The sequence below is a fragment of the Rhineura floridana genome, chromosome 11 (assembly GCF_030035675.1).
Source record: "Rhineura floridana isolate rRhiFlo1 chromosome 11, rRhiFlo1.hap2, whole genome shotgun sequence".
NCBI lineage: Eukaryota > Metazoa > Chordata > Lepidosauria > Squamata > Rhineuridae > Rhineura > Rhineura floridana.
This window is the reverse complement of record NC_084490.1, coordinates 38,161,426-38,178,706: the sequence shown is the minus strand read 5'-3', so window position 1 is coordinate 38,178,706 and position 17,281 is coordinate 38,161,426. Positions and strand designations below refer to the sequence as shown.

General features: G+C 45.1%; 1 protein-coding gene across 4 annotated transcripts in view; it reads right to left on the bottom strand.

The window, feature by feature from the left end:
- The window catches only part of LOC133366406 (zinc finger protein 3-like), a 28,445-nt gene extending 14,641 nt beyond the window's left edge, over window positions 1–13,804 (bottom strand). Inside the window, exons 1-5 of one of the 4 annotated variants that reach the window (XM_061589464.1) lie at window positions 13,678–13,804; window positions 13,005–13,062; window positions 12,246–12,373; window positions 11,220–11,342; window positions 2,946–2,979 (exon numbers count right to left, since the gene is read on the bottom strand). In XM_061589464.1, the coding sequence (XP_061445448.1) occupies window positions 2,946–2,979; window positions 11,220–11,342; window positions 12,246–12,345 (257 nt within the window). In that variant the 5' untranslated portion in view covers window positions 12,346–12,373; window positions 13,005–13,062; window positions 13,678–13,804. The other 3 variants (XM_061589463.1, XM_061589461.1, XM_061589465.1) reach the window with 3 other exon arrangements.
- Between the last annotated feature and the right edge of the window lie 3,477 nt (window positions 13,805–17,281).

The window sequence follows — 17,281 nt, the reverse complement described above, 5'->3', positions numbered from 1 at the left end:
CGTGTGTCTACGTATGTATGGGACACACACAATTTGGTGAGCCAGTCTGATGTAGCAGTTAGAGTGTCCGACTAGAATTTGGGAGACCAGGATTAAAATCCCCACTGCATCATGAAGCTCATTGGATGACCTTGAGCCAGTCACTTATCTTTCAACCTAACCAATCTCACAGCATATGGAAACATAATTATATTGCACACCACTCATCTGTCAGGGAAATGCAGGTATATTTTCAAGGATTCAACTTTAAAAAAAAATAAGAACACATTTTTTAATAAAAGGAGCATTTGTTTTTTTTAAAGAATAGTAGTAGTTAGTCTCTTCCCCACCCCTCAAGTGGCAGTGCTTGAAATCTTACCCAGGTGACCCATCCTACCCAATTTTCTCCCACACAAAATTCTGCCTGTTTCAGGGTAGGTTTTTCCAGATCACCATCACTTTTACCACCTAAGTGAACCTGGAGGAAAATAAGAGTCCTTTATTTACAGTACGAACAGTATTATTATTATTACATTTATATCACACCTTTCCTCCAAGGAGCTCAAGGTGGCATACAAACATGGTTCTCCCCCTCCTAATTTTATCCTCACAACAACCCTGTGAGTTCAGTTACACTGAGAGACAGTGAATGGCCCAAGGTCACTATGAAGTGAGCTTCATGGCTGAGCAGGGATTTGAACCCTGGGCTCCCAGGTCCCAGTCTGACACTCTAACCACTATACCAGAGTGCTTAAGGGAGGGAGAAGGAGTGCAATGTTATGCATGTCTACTCAGTCGTAAGCCCAAGTTCAGTGGGACCTATTCTCAGCTGAGTACAGAATTATAGCCTTAAGGAAGTATTTAAGGAAATTTTACTAATTATAAGTGGATAAAAGCTTTGGAACTTAAATTAACTGTTTGTGTTGCAGTTTGTGGATTTCTAATGCCAGCCATTCAGACACTAAAGTACACAGACATTTGAGTATTGCTAGGGCTACATTCACACCGTCCCTTTATTTCACTTCAAACAGTTGTGGCTTCCCCCAAAGCATCCTGGGAATTGTAGTTTGTGACAGGTGTTGTGAGTTGTTAGGTGACCCTTATTCCCGTTATAGAGCTACAATTCTCAGAGTGGTTTAACAATCAATCCCTCTTTCCAGGGAACTCTGAGAACTGTAGCTCTGTAAGGGGAAGAGGGGTCTCCTAACCAGTCTCAGTACCCTTCCCAAACTACCCTTCCCAGGATTCTTGTGTGTGTGTGGGAAGCCATGACTGTTTAAAGTGGAATAAATGTATGGTGTGAACCAACATTTCTGGTAAGCATGAGGAAATCACTGATTTTCCATCTTTTTAGAGTCCAGTCTGGGAATGAGGCAGCCCCAGTAAGCAAAAATGTTGTTTCCTCATAAGCACTAGAAACCTCTTCCCAATAACTGAGGAAGGTTGGCTACAGTCCTGATCCTTAATTTCCCCACCATGGATCTACCAGCACAGTGCAATTCTAGGCACATCTACTCAGAAGTAAGCCCCATTGCTTTCCTTGGGACTTATTCCCTGGTAAGTGTGTGTAGGAGTGCAGGCTCAGGATTGTATTCACCTAAGTCCTACTCAGAATCATGCCCATTGACTTCAGTAGGACTACTCAGAGTAGACTAGCATTGAATACCACCCTCTGTCTCCTTGTCTGCTCCGTGTGGGTCTTGTTCCCTTCCGCCTTTCCTGCAGATGGCTCCTCAGGTTCTCCCTGTATGGGAGCTGATTTTTCCAAGCTGTTTCACTTCCTTCAGCCCAAGCAGCTGCACTCTTTTTCAGTACAGCATTATACTAATGACACAATTTACTCCACACATTTAAAATGTTTGCAAACATCCTGTGGCATCACAGCATTCAGCCAATGGCTGTCAGAAGGCTTTCAAACAGGAAGGCAGGCAAGTGAACATGCAGGGTTTTATGCCTACATCTTCCACACAGTTATCACAATTGGGCTTGGAAAAGCAGCTGGCAGAGAAGTGTGCTGAAACCAGAGGAAGAACTGTCTGGAAGGGTGTTTTGTTTGTCATCCTTGGGATCCCCTGTAAAACTCACTGAACTATACTACAGACTGGAACTGGGTGTGTGGGATACAGCTGTGGGTGGTCTGAGGAAGCTCCGTCCACCTTGGTGCCTGCCCATAAAAGCAAGCCTAGAGGGAGAAATTAGGGGGATGGCAGCAGTTTCTAGGAGCCCTCTTTGTTTTAAGGGTGAGCTGTGAGTTTACTTGGGCCTTGGCTAAAAGCCAGGGTGGATGTGTGGGGTTTTGGGTGGGAGCCAGGAGATAAGAGTGGGGGAGGTGTGTCAGAAGAAAGAACTGATAGTAGTTAATGTTTAGTTGTAATTTTTACTATTGTAACACTGGTATATTTGAGGTGTATTTTTATGTGTTTAATTTGTTTAAGTTCTGTACACCACTTAGAGATATCTTTTATGCAAAGCAATATACAAATGGTCTTAATAAATAAATCAGTCTGTTTGTAAACCTGACAGCGGGCAGGGACTGACTTTTTAAACTGATCTGGGAGCTGTTCTGAAATCCTCTTTGGCTGAAACATGGGGTAAAAAATAAATAACAATAATAATGCCATAAGATAGTTCAGTCATGTAGGTTTCCTTTGCTCTTTGGGGAAGGGTATGTGTCAGTGGTAGAGCATCTGCTTTGCATGCAAAAGGTCCCTGCAATCCCTGGCATTTCCAAATAGAGCTGGAAGAGACCCCTGTCTGAAAATCTGAGGAGCCCCTGCTAGTCAGTGTGGACAATACTAGATTAGATGGACCAAAGGTCTGATTTAGTATAAGGTAGTGATGGAGAATTTTATCTATTCAAACAATAAGCAAAATATATTCTTTTATAAAGCTATAAATGTTTATAATATTTTAATAAGTTTAGTAGCCAGCCAGAACCCTTTTCTTCTTGGAGCTGTCTCTCCTACCTGCTAAGCTGAAATGCTTGGCACAGCTTGAACTCTAAAAAGACAAAATAACATAGAACACTGTGTTGAACATCTCGGTATCTCCAAGACTTAGGAAGAATTGCAGTAGCTAAAACGCCTAGCTCATTAGCTGGAGTGCTCAGCTCATAGTGAAAATGTACTGGGATGTGAAGTGCTGAACATTACCAACTTGACTAGAGCATAACAAAAACTGTGTAATGCCTATGCAATGCCTATGTAATACTGTAATGCCTATGTAATACTGATGTGTAAACTCCTGATTTGTTAAAGCTAATTTCTTTGTTCTGAAGTGTATAAAAACTATAGGCAAGCAGTACCATGTTGCAGTTCCCCACTCACTCAGAGGGAGACTGACCAAGCGTACGCTTGTCATCCAATAAAGGCCTACCTGCTTGCTGCAAGCCTGTGTCTGCAATTCCTTCAAGGACCCCCAGCCCAACGAACCACAAAATTCCCCATCAGTAGCTCTCAGTTTCTCTACTCTCACACCATTGAATCAGTTCTTTTCCTTAGAAAAAAAAAGGGGGAAATATCCTGTGTGACTTTAGTTGGATGGTACATTGGTGCTGCATGAGCAGACAATACCATATATTAATAGCACTACTTTGTGTTTCAAATGATTTGTCAGTATTCTGAGTTTATACTGGGTTTGTGGATTTTCCCATATGCTGACTTTTAGCTTATTATGAAATGTATTTGTATTTAATGCCATTATTAATATTTGTATGGTTGTTTTAACTTTATTGTACCCCACTTTGTGAAGAATATTCTTTAAAAAGCAGTCTATAAATGTATTAAATTTAAATTGAACTTAAATGATTGGTTTCCTCTCATTTTTTCCCTAACCCTGCGTTTTTCAGCCTAGGGTTCCCAGATGCTGATGGGCTACAGCTTCTATTACCCCTGACTAAGGTGGCTGAGGATGATGGGACTTGTAGTCCAAAAAACATCTGGGGACCCAAGTTTGGAGAACACTGAGCCACGTATGCTTACACCCATGGGAAAAGAAACCCACATGGACCAATACAAAGGGAGACTGCTTAGTTATTAATCCCTGTCTGACAGCAGCAGGAAATATTAAAATTAGCTAAATCTACCAAGAGGAAGCGTTTCATTTTAAAGGAGCAGAGGCCCTGAAATGCTTTGATAGTGATTTCTCTGCCCTCAGTGAAAAGGCTCAGATTATTATTGATTTTTTGAAATCTAAAATTAATCACAAATCAGGTCTGAAAAGAACTACATAAGGGAGAGGCAGAGAAATAGAAATGCAAATGACATAATCTGGATGCTCCACAAAATGTGAATGATCAAAGACTGGCAACAGCAAGTGCAAAATGCAGCAGTTCAAGTGCTCACTGGGCAAAATAATTCCATATTACATCACTGCTGAAAAAATTACATAGGTTGCCAATTAGCTATCAGACCGGGTTCAAAGTGCTGGTATCGGTGTATAAAGTTGTATACAGCTTTGGCCCGGGACATAAAGTATAGTCTCACCCCCTTCATATCCAGCTGACAACTGTGTTCTGCAGAGACCATCCTTTCAGGTTTGTTCTGCACAATATTAGAATTGGGCCTTTAGTGCGGTGGCACCTACCCTCTAGAACTCCCTCCTACTGCATATCGAACAGGTGCCTTCTCAGTAGTGTTTTTAGTGCTTGCTAAATGCATGTTCCTTTTCCAACAAGCATTCTAAAATCTTTATTCCAATGTGTAGTGGTTAAAGTGTTGGACTGGGACCTGGGAGGCCAGGGTTCAAATCCCCGCTCAGCCATGAAGTTTACTGTGTGACCTTAGGCCAGCCACTGTCTCTCAGCCTAACCTACTTCACAGGGTTGTTCTGGAATAAAATTGGGAGAGGGAGAACAACGTTTGTATGCCACCTTGAGCTCCTTGGAGGAAAGGTGGGATAGAAATGTTGATAATAATAATAAACATCCCAGTTGGTATCTATCTTGCATTTAAAATGATTCTATGCATGTACTGATTTAAACTGGTTTTATACCTTTAAAATTTTGTTTTTATATATGCAAGTGTCTGGCCTGTTTTTATACAACTGTCTTATATGTTATCATATTGTAAATTGCTTTGGGAAGCAATTCATAAATGAATTAAACTATTGTTGATATTAATATTATTGGAGATAATAAATTCTTTCAGAGAAAATCAAGCACCTCATGATTTTGCAACAGAAAAAAAAGACGCACAACAACTTATTTTCCCCAGCTTGATGCTCCAAAGCAACCTCAGTGTAGGCAGGTGGGTGTGGTGTGGCCAAAACAAAGGGAGAGGCCTGATTAGGCCTTGTACTAGCGATTCCCCATTGCTGTTCTATGCCTCTTCCCTTCTGTCTGATCAGCCTGAGGTCACATGATAAAGGGAATTAACTGTGGTGAGAGCTTTCCTTCTGTGTAACCCTATGCATGCTTACTTGAGAGTAAGCCCTGCTGAATTAAGTTAAACATGGTTAGGACTGGGCTCTTGGGATCCCAAGATGCACACCCAAATTCTTCTTTGCATGAAATGTGCTGGCTGAGAGATGAAGGAGCTGCTGTGTCCCTCCATGCTTGTGAACTACTAGACTGACAGCAACCCATTCAGTAACCTAGCTGGTTTCATTCCAAGAAGAGAGAATAACACAACAGTAACATCTGGAAGGCATCTGGTAGGTCATCTACCCTACCCAACCCAGTTCCATGCAGGAAGTCTTGAAGTCTAGTCCTGTCCTCAGTAGAGAACAAGTCTTAGCCCTCTTCTGTGTGACAGCCCGGCAGGTATCTGACGTTTGCTTCAAATGTCCTCCCTCCTGTTGCCCAAACATAAACCTGGTACCATAGAAGGGAAATTCAGATGTAATACACCTGCCGTCTCCATTACATAGGAAGCTGCCTTATACCAAGTCAGACAATTGGTCCATTTAGCTCAGTATTGTCTACACTCTGGAAACAGCCCTCCAGGGTTTCAGATGGGACATTCCTAGTCCTCACTGGAGATGCTGGTGCTTGAACCTGGGATCTTCTTCACACAAAGCAGATGCCATACCACTGAGATACGGCCCTTCCCCATTATCAGATGGAGCAAGTGGCTATTATTTGTGAAACAAAGGAGCTAATGAAAAGATGTTTCCCATGGAAAGGTGGGCCCCCAAAATACCTGTACAATGCCCTATCTGTTGTTGTTTTTTTTGTTGAAAGAGAGTCCCCACCAAGTTTGCCTTTCCTTTATCCTGAGCACGGTCTTACAATCAGTGTTAAGCAAGAACTTCACCAGCTGAAGTTTAACAATAACCACGCAAGACACTCCTGTGCAATTCTTTGAACTTTTAATATGCCTGGAATGAAGCCATGGAGGTTATAGAGTGAACCTTGAGTGACAGATTTGTGGATGAAGAAATATAAATGGCTGCTGATAATAGAAGCTACAGATGGAAAGGAAGAGTACCTAAAACTGCTAAAATTCCTGTTGACTGGGGTGTTCATCTATCTAACGACATCCAATTAGAAACAAAACAAAATGGACATTCTCCTTAGTACTATCGCTTTGCTAGCCCTGATCCTGTGACAAAAGCACTAACATGTTACCCACACACAATGAAGGGAGAGGATATGGGATTTCCAAATCCAAACCAGAGATTGTATAAGAACATCAGAAGAACCCTGCTGGCTCAGGCTAAAGGCCCATCATAGTCCAACATCCTGTTCTCACAGTGGCTAACCAGATGCCTATGGAAGGCCACAAGCAGGGCCTGAGTGCAACAGTACTCTCCCCACGTGCAATTCCTAGCAAGTGACATTCAGAGGTATACCATCTGTGACAGTGTCCCTTTAAAAGCTAAGAATGAGCTGGATCAGACCAAAAAACTATCTAGTCAAGCATCTTATTTCATGCAGTAGCCAGCCAGATACTTCTGAGAAGGCCACAAACAGGGCGTGGAGGCAAAAGTGTATTCTGTTGTCTCCCAGCAACTGGTACAGTAGGGCCCTGCTTCCCGGCGCTCTGCTTCCTGGCATTCCGCTAATGCGGCGGCTTTCCTCCCCTCTTTAAAAGCTGCTTTTGCGGCATTTTTGCGTGACGCGCCCCATTAAAATCAATGGGGTTCCACCTTACGGTGATTTCCGCTTTACGGCGGGGGTCTGGAACGGAACCTGCCGTATAAGCGGGACCCTACTGTACTCAGATGCATGCCACTTTTGGATTATGGAAATTCCATTCGGTCACTGACAAGCTGTTCCTTCCTGAATTTGTCTAATCCCCTTTAAAAGCCAGCAGCAATCAGCATCATGTGACAATTCTGTAAACTACATGTTCATTTTGTAATTAAGTCCCATCTTTCTTCTCCCCTGAAACTTCACCCACCCAGTTTCCTTGGATGACCTCGGGTCCTAATACTATAAAGAGATGGAGAAAAAACCCTCTGTCCACTTTCTCTACACCCATGCATAATTTTGTAAATATCTATTGTGTCTGCTCCCTTAGCCCATTGAAATGTCTTTCTTGTTCTGAAATCTCCCCCAGATGAGGGCAGCAACTTATAACTGCTCTCAGAGCCCCAGGGAGATTCCTGGTTCCTAGTATAATCCTGGGACTACTGGGCAGATTTCCTTCTCCCTTCCCTCCTCCCTCAATACCTGTTTCTGTGAAGAGTTTACTTAGCTAGCCTGCTACTGGGTTGCTGTAACCCAGGAAGCATTCCCTCTCTGTTCCTGTTGCATCTCCCACAGGGAACCAATGCTTCACTTTCTAAATATCTCTTCCTTCCCAATCTATGCTGCTCTCTCCACCCCAAATTCTCTTCCGCTTTATAGCCTGCCAAGGAGGAAAAGCGCATCCCTCCCACACAGCCATGAGACTCTGTGGAGACAAGGCTCAGCTGCAGCTGGCCTTTGGCATCCAGCACCACCACCTTTTCTTTTTCTGAGGCAGTGACAGATAACAGAGCCACACTTCTAGCAGCATCCTGTTCCTCTGCTGAGGGGTCCACCTTTTCCCTCCACTGTCTGTTGAAGTAAAACTGGAGTTGCAGTTGGAGCATCAGGTGCAGAAGTGGAAGGAAAGTGGACAAAGGAACCAGTGGAGGGATGGGAGGTGCTGGGGCTGCATCCTCTCCCCCTTCTTTTGATGTTAATGTGTATTACAAGCATAATCAACATGGTTCCCTCCAGATTCTGCTGGACTCCCAGCTCCTATCAGCCCCAGCCAGCATAGCCAATGGTAGGGGATGACAGGGAATTGTAGTCTGGCAAGGGCACCGTGTTGGTTACCCCTGGTGTAATACTCCAAAATGGAGAAGAACATTGGAAGAACCATGCTGGATCAGGCCAAAGGCCTATCATAGTCCAACATCCTGTTCTCACAGTGGCCAACCAGATGCCTATGGGAAGCCCGGAGGCAGGCCATGAATCTGATACCGGTCTTTCAACTGTTGATCCCCAGCGGCTAGTATTCAGAGGCGTACTATGATCCTGGAGGTAGTACGCAGCTGTCATGACTAGTTGCTATTGATGGCTTCTTCTCCATGAAGTTCTCCAATACCCTTTTAAAGCCATCCAAGCTGGCCAGCTATCACTGCATCTTGTGGCGAACCAGCCCTGCTGCATGCTGGGGCTCTTCTGCTGAACAGAGGCTGGGACTTCTGCCTGGATATCCTGCCTGATGTCAGCACTGGCTTCAGAACTTTTAAAGGGACGGACTGGGCTGTGTACACACCATCCATTTAAAGCACATGACTCCCCCCTAAGGATCCTGGGAATTGTAGTTTGTTAAGGGTGTTGGGAATTGTACCTCTGTGAGGGGTAAACTACCATTCCCAGGATCCTTTAGGGGAAGCCATGCGTTTTAACTGGATGGAATCTACACAGCCTAGATCTCTGCATTGCAATTGGGCAATCCCATGGGGCAGCCCTGCTGTGTTGGAATATCCTGTTCTTGGTCTCTTCTCTTTATCTCTCTTTTTTTTAAAAAAACACACAGGAAATGTGAGCTCTAGGGAATGGGGGAAGACACACCCTTCTAAAAACATTTTTTTTAAAAAAGGTTACTACTGATGACCGATTATGTGCATTTCTATCCCACCTCCCAGGCAAAGCCTTAGCCCACCACAAAGCTTACAACCATACTACATATAAAATAACCAACAATTACAGGATAAGCCATTTAAAACAAGCTAGAAATGAAGCAACTGAGCAAAAGAAAATGTTTACAAAATGGCAGATTGCTGTGGAAAACAGTAGCTTCCCCTCCCCTCTACACATTTCCTTTTAAATGGTTACGGAACATTTCCACATTTGAGTGGTACTTTTGAGGACTGCTGAGAAGAGAAAAAAAACCTTAAGATAAGATGGCGTTGGTGACGTCACAGGAAATATTCAGTTGTTGTCTGTTACACTCACACAATCGCATTTCAGACAGCCCTCCAAACTGCTAGCTTGGGAAAGAAAGGCATGCTCCCTTTAACACTGGATTGTGGTTTGATTGCTTGGTAAATGCAATATCCCCTGAAGTGGAAGTCCTTTCTTGAGGGAATACATCCTGGATCTCATGCAACAAATGACCAGCAACAGTTGCTTCTGAAATGGTCCTAACTGAACTGTGGTGGGAGGGTGGCACCCTTGAAGTACCCATCTAATTAAGAGTGCCACTGAGCCTCCCAGAAGTCTCCAATGAAGCTCTTAAAATGCAGGATGCCAGCCATGTCTAAGACCCTCCGTGGCACAGAGTGGTAAGCGGCGGTAACGCAGCCGAAGCTCTGCCCACGGCCAGAGTTCGATTCCAACAGAAGAAGTCGAATCTCCGGTAAAAGGGGTCAGGGTCCACTCAGCCTTCCATCCATCTGTGGTCGGTAAAACGAGTACCCGGCATATGCTGGGGGGTAAAGAAAGGCTAGGGAAGGAACTGGCAATCCCACCCCATATATACGGTCTGCCTAGTAAACGTCGCAAGACATCACCCTAAGAGTTGGAAACAACTCGCACTATAAGTGCGGGGACACCTTTACCTTTAGCCATGTCTAGCCTCTTCACTGAGCAAAGCCTTGCTGAAGCTGTAAGGCAAAAGGCTGGCAGATTGTGATCCAAAGCTTGGCTCATCATCAAGGCTTTTAAACTGGGCAGGACCTCCAAGTCCAGAGGATGTAACTTTCAGGCAGGCTTGATCTTCAACACCTTTCCTTTCCTTAAGTTAACTACTTTCCCAGTCAGTAGCATTCAGCAACTACATACCTATTGTTTCCTAACTTATTGAGAGTCCTAATTCTCACTTGCTAGACTATGACCAAAGAAGAGTCACATAAAAATTCCACACATTCCAACAGTGTACCTACAATAAAGCATGCAAATTAAGGCAAAGGATGCACATTTGCATCAGTCTTTTTGTTGTTGTTTTTAATCACAACAAAAACCTGAATTTTCCAGTTGCTGAATTTTGCATTTCGCAGGGCAGAATTCTGAACGTGGTCAGCCCTCTTCTTGGTGTTTGTTTTTTAATTGTGAGATGGGAAGTTTTGATGTGAACTGGAATATAGGTTTTGGGACCTGGCCATTTAAGATAGACTCTTGTAAGGTCTCACAAGGATCATATGGGTTTTCTGATGTGTACTGAGGCCAGACCTCTGTCGGAAACATTTTCCACATTCTGTGCAGCGATACGGTTTCTCTCCTGTGTGGATTCTCTGGTGGATGGTGAGGTGTGAACTGACACTGAAGGTTTTCCCACACTCATCACATTTATAAGGCCTCTCCCCTGTGTGGATTCTCTGGTGAAGGATGAGGGTGGAACTCTGGCTGAATCTTTTTCCACATGCTTGACATTCGTAAGGTTTCTCTCCTGTGTGGATTCTCTGGTGTTTGGTCAGATGAGAACTCACAGAAAAGCACTTCCCACAATCTGTACATTTGTAAGGTTTCTCCCCTGTGTGGATGCGGCGGTGGAGGGCAAGAGTTGAGCTCTGGGTGAACCTTTTCCCACAATCATTGCACTCGTAAGGTTTCTCACCTGTGTGGATTCTCCGGTGAATAGTGAGGTGGGAGCTCACTCCAAAGCTTTTCCCACAATCAGAGCATGGGTAGAACTTATCAGCACAGCGGGGGGTTCTCTGGGGCTGGACAAGACTATGCTGAGCCTGAGCTAGGCTCTCCCCACACTGGACACATAGGTTTGGACCAGGCCCCATATAGACCCTGGGTGGGATACTGGGGTTGTCTTTCGGCACTGGAGGAGGAAGAGGTGGCTTGGCCCATCCTTTCCCTGGATCCTCACCTTGCTGCCCGGCCTGACTCTGGCCCAGGTAAAGAGTGCCTTCAGACCGTCCTGGTAACTGCTTCTGTGTCTGCCCAGCCTCAGCACCTCCAGGCTGGGGATTGGGATTCATGGTTCCTCCATCTACCAAAGGAAAGAGAGTGAAGCCACTATGGGGAAATGTTTGCTTTGTCTCAAGATATGCCATTTTATATTTTAACTGTTACCTTACCTTGTTGGTTTGATTGATTGTTGTTTTAAGTCAGGTGTGGGGAACCTTTTTGGCCCTTGGCTAGAGCTACAACTCCCATCAGCCCCAGCAAGCATGCCCAATGGGCAGGGATGATGGGAGCTGTAGTTCAGGAACATCTGGAGGGCCAAGTGGTGTTAGCAGCCCAAGCCTTTTGGATGGACAGGGTCAGAAATCAAAATTAAGAAACAAAACCCATTTGATGGTGTTGTAGCTTAACACATTGCACTGTTGCACATAAAGGGTGAATTAGGTTGCCACTTGGGAAGTCCAACCCTGAGCTGTGGTAAGGAAGGCCACAACTCAAACCAAAGAGGCAGTGATGGCTGATGCTAACGTTAGCTTATAATTCCTGAGATTCTGGAGCTAACCAGCAGAATTCTATGGGAATTCTACCTGAGTTATTAAATTTAGCCACAACTATCAAATGCCACAAATATTTCTGTGATGTACGATTGCTGAATACATAGGGGCAGTAAATTTTCTCATAACTTTGTATCATCTCTCTATCCACCACAAGATGGAGTAATCCTAATCTTTTGAGCCTTTTCTACACGTTTATTAAAAAAAAGTGTCCTGATACATTTTTATTGGTGAGAGTTTTGCTGGCCTAGCAACCTGCAGTCTTCTAGATTAAACAGAAACTCTCCTCCCTGATCAAGAGTTCTCTGTAATTCAAAAGGCTGCATATTCTGAAACCAGCAGAAGTTTGTTTGCAATAGCTGTCTTTACTACTTAAAACCTTGTTGTAGTTTCAAAACGAAATAAATAAAAAGAAATAAATAAAAAATCCTTACCTAGTGAGAGTAGAGTCCCATAATTGTCCTGCACAATGTCCCTGTAGACAGGTCTCTGGCATGGGTCCAGAAGGGCCCACTGTATCTCAGCAAAATACATCAGTCACTTCTGCAAAAGGCTGTGGCCTCTGAAAAAATAAGTTTCCCCTGCTCAGAATCCAACACCAACCCTGTTACTTTGGGCCTGTAATGTGGCCACATTTTTGGCTGACAGCATTAGCTCTCCTGATCTCAAAGCTAAACACTCCTTTGAGATGGGCCTCCTTTCTCTGCCCTCCATATCAATCTTGCTGCATCTTCTCTCTTTCTGGCAAGACTTCTCTGCTTTTAACAACTTTGTGAGACGTGCAGAAATTCAACAGGTGAAGCCTTTTCCAGGCATGGAAGTGCGGCGATGGGGAAAACTGAATTTCTGCATGGCATGCTGTTTTTAGAAGCACATGAATCCTGCCAGAAAGGCGAGGGGAGGAGGGGGGAAGAAGAGGCAACCTTTCTTACTTCCTTTACCAACCCAACCCAGGGTCTACATCATTCTCACATCCTGAAGCTTCTTTTCTTGTATATATACATGTAGGGAAGATCCGGGTTTTGGTGAAATAGACGCCTGTTTTTTTGGTAAGCAGAAGCGCCGAGCAGAATTGCCATACGTTGGCTTCTCTGGTTTGTTATAGGTTCCCCCCTCCCCCCTTTAATAAGGAAGTTGCCTGGCTACGTCGCTGGACTTTTGGCTGGTGCGCAACCCCAGCAATCAAGAGTTACCTGGAAGTCTCTGGCTTCAGGATCTGGTTCCTGAGAGCTGCAGAGTTCGGGATCTGTCCTTGGAATAATAATAGTAATATTTTAAAAATCCCAACTGAGGCTAATACAGGTTTCTCCCTTGAGGATGCGACTGGAGAACAAGGAAATCTCTAAAACCGAGGGCTTCCCCCCACTACACCCCCCCCCCCGTGTCGGGGCGGCAGGCGCTCAGGCTGGATCTCCGCTGGACTGTCGAAGCTACGAAAGCAGAAGAAACAGCAACAACAAGGCTCTCCGTCTCTGACCCGGGAAGTTCAGCCTCCAAAATCGTCAGCGGGAGCACCAGCAGCAGCTGCGAGAGAAAATGAGAAGAGTCGCCTCTTTTCTCCCCCCTTTTTCTTTTTTTGACAATGGCCAGAGCCCTCTAGCGGCGTCGCTTCTGTTTTGCACGCGGAACAACCCCCCCCCCAACAAGAGCTGGCGTGAAGCCCCCCTGGTAGGACTCGGGGCCTAGGGCGAAAGAAAAGCTGCCCCGGTGCCGTTGCTGCTACTGCAGCTGGATCCGCAGGCCGCAGAAGGCTTTAAACTAGCTTAGAGGGCTTTAAAAGGGTGACCAGGCGATAGTCGGGGGCTGTTGGCCCCGATAATTCAAGGGGGGCCTCCAGGTTCACAGAGGCAATATGTCACTTAATACCAGGTGTCACGGGACTGGGGTGGGCGGGCAGCGGCGAGCGACAGTGTAAAAGGCGATCCTCTTCATGCCTTGTTTGCCAGCTTCCTGGAAGCATCCACTTGCGGGAAACAGGATTCTGGGCTAGTTAGGCCCCCTCTGCCCTATACATTTAAAGCAGTATCATGTCATTCAGGTTAAAATGGATTTTTTTTTTTTATTACGGTGAGGGTCAGTGCCTTTTTTTTCCCCCCTCAAAAATGAGGTGCCGGTACTTGTGCCTTGATAAGATGCTGTCAGTGCAGCACAAAATGGCTGCCAATGGGCACCAAAAAAAGAGGTGCTGGTACTGTGTACCAGCGAGTTCTATCACAAAAAAGGCCCTGGGGAGGGTCCTGCCGGGAAGAGGTAAGGACACTTATGGGGTTTTCTTCCTCGGGTGCCAGACTTGGGGGTACAATGCCCCTTGATTCAGTGAGGGGCAAGGGGGTGCCATTTGCTGCTCCACCTCAGGATGTTTTGGGCTAGCTGTCTGTTAGATCAGAACAAAAGCCCATCTCAGGCCCCATTTGCACCATAGATTTAAAGCACCATGATACCACTTGAAGCAATCATAACTTCCTCCAAAGAATCCTGTAGTTTGTAAATTGTGTGGATTGTTTTGAGGAGACTGTTCCCCTCCCTGGGAAGAGGGATTGACTGTTAAATCAGAGTGCCTTTACCTGTTCCTGGTAGTACCCTCCTCATATATAAAAATAAATTCTACATTTCACCTAATAATCATTAATAAGTTACATATTTAACCTTATGGGATAGCCTTACCCCGTACATCCGTGCCCAGCAACTGCACTCCTGAGAGTAACATATGCCCCAGAGGTGCACTTAATACAAACTAGAGACCACACTTTTAGTGTTGTAGCTCCAGCCATCTGGAATCAGTTACCAACTGACATTAGACAAGTACCTAGTGTAACGTTTTGATAATTAGGCCGCTATTGGAGATGTTTTTGTTCAAGGCTTTCTCTAAAGTGTGACCGAGTCACTTTAAGGAACATTAACTATACAATTTTAGAAATGGTTGTAGTTTATTGACTCTGTAATCTTCTGTATTTTATCTCATTGTACACCACTTTGGTAACTTTTTATTATGAAGTGGTTTATAAATCTGCAAATAAATAAGCAAGTTAGTGACCTTTCTTGACACCCTAAATCAGTTACCTGAGGGTCAAACTACACACTATGCTTAATATGGTCCTAGAGTGCGGTCTGAAGGAATGCTAGGCCAGCATCTTGCTGCTGCTAAGTCAATGGGTGGATGAGTGACTGCCCAAGAACCACATATACACTGTCTTGTGTTCCATAGTGAAAGGCAGGATATAAATGTAATAAGCTAAAAATAAATAATTATCTACCTTACAGCCACATCTCTTCATTTTCTTAAATCAACTGCAGCAGGATGTGCACGTTTAGGATCGGAGCTCGCAGATCCCTCCCCAGTCATGCCCCCACCCCCACACAGCTACAAGGCTTAGGGAAAAAGTATCTATTGCCACCAATGAGAACCTTTTTCATAAGGCTCACTGCTGTGCCAAGGGTGCTTGGTTGGGGGGTGGGTTGCTGCAGCTAGGGAGGTAAGGAATAACTTTCCCTATGTGCTGTGATCTCAATAGCAGTTGACACCCTTGCAGCTGTAATCAGTTTGCTGATCACTTCCAGAATAAGATCTCATGCATCCGCCGGGACTTAGACTCTCAAGTTATAGTAGTTGATCCTAGTGAGGTGTCCGGAGCACAGTCTTGTCATGTTTTGTTGGATGAGTTCCAGTTGGTTCAACTCGAGGACGTGGACAAGGTGCTTGGACAGGTACGTGCAACCACTTTGGTACTGGATCCTTGCCCCTCTTGGCTAATAAAAACTAGCAGGGATGGAACAGGTAGCTGGGCCAAGGAAGTGATAAATGCCTCCTTACGAGAGGGAGTGGTCCCTGGCTGTCTGAAAGAGGCAGTGGTGAGACCACTTCTGAAAAAGCCTTCCTTGGACCCAGACAATTTTAACAGCTACAAGCCAGTGGCGAATGTTCCATTCCTGGGCAAGGTCTTGGAACGAGTGGTTGCTGGCCAGCTCCAGGCGCTATTGGATGAAACCGATTATCTAGATCCATTTCAATCGGGTTTTAGGCCCGGTTTTGGCACCGAGACGGCCTTGGTCGCCCTGTATGATGACCTATGTCGGGAGAGAGACAGAGGGAGTGTAACTCTGTTGATTCTCCTTGATCTCTCAGAGGCTTTTGATACCATCGACCATGGTATCCTTCTGGAGAGGCTCGCAGAGTTGGGAGTTGGAGGTACTGCTTGGCAGTGGTTCCGCTCCTACTTGGCGGGTCGTCTCCAGAAGGTAGTGCTCGGGGAACATTGCTCGACACCGTGGGTTCTCCAATATGGAGTCCCGCAGGGGTCAGTTTTGTCCCCCCTGCTTTTTAATATCTACATGAAGCCGTTGGGAGAGGTCATCAGGAGTTTTGGAGTGCATTGTCATCAGTATGCTGATGACACGCAGCTCTACTTCTCCTTCTCATCTTCCTCAGGTGAGGCTGTTGATGTGCTGAACCGTTGCCTGGCCGCGACAATGGACTGGATGAGAGTTAACGAACTGAAGCTCAATCCAGACAAGACTGAGATGCTGTTGGTGGACGGGTTCTCTGATCGGATGGTGGATATATACCCTGTCCTGGACAGGGTTACACTCCCCCTAAAGGAGCGGGTTCGTAGTCTGGGAGTCTTTTTAGACTCTTCCCTCTCACTTGAGGCTCAAGTAGCCTCGGTGGCAAGGAATGCATTTTACCAACTTCGGTTGGTAGCCCAGCTACGTCCCTATTTGAGTAAAGAGGACCTTACATCAGTGGTACATGCTTTGGTAACCTCGCGTTTGGATTCCTGCAATGTGCTCTACGTAGGGCTACCTCTGAAGACAGTTCGGAAGCTACAGCTAGTGCAAAACGCGGCAGCCAGACTGCTAACAATGACCAAGCGGTCCGAGCATATAACACCTGTTCTGGCCTGCTTGCACTGGCTGCCAATATGTTTCCGGGCTAGATTCAAAGTGTTGGTATTAACCTATAAAGCCTTATATGGTGCGGGACCACGATACCTTGCGGAACGCCTCTTCTGATATGAACCAGCCCGTACACTATGTTCTACTACGAAGGCCCTCCTCCGGGTTCCAACTCATAGGGAGGCCCGGAGGGTGGTGACAAGATCTAGGGCCTTCTCAGTGGTGGCCCCCGAACTATGGAACAGTCTCCCCGACGAAGTGCGCCTGGCGCCGACTCTGCTTTCTTTTCGGCGCCAGGTTAAAACCTTCCTATTCTCTCAAGCATTTTAATTTAAATTGATTTAATTTTAAAAATGTTATTGTATTGATTTTAGACTGTATTATTTTGTATTATATTGTGTCATTTATTGTATTTCCTATGTTATTGTATTTCTATGTTCACCGCCCAGACAGCTATTGCTAGTCGGGCGGTATATAAATTTAATAAATAATAATAATAATAATAAATTTAAGAAAAAGAAGAGATGTAGCACAATGCAGAAATGAAACTTGTTTACATTGCAGGGCCAAAGGCAAC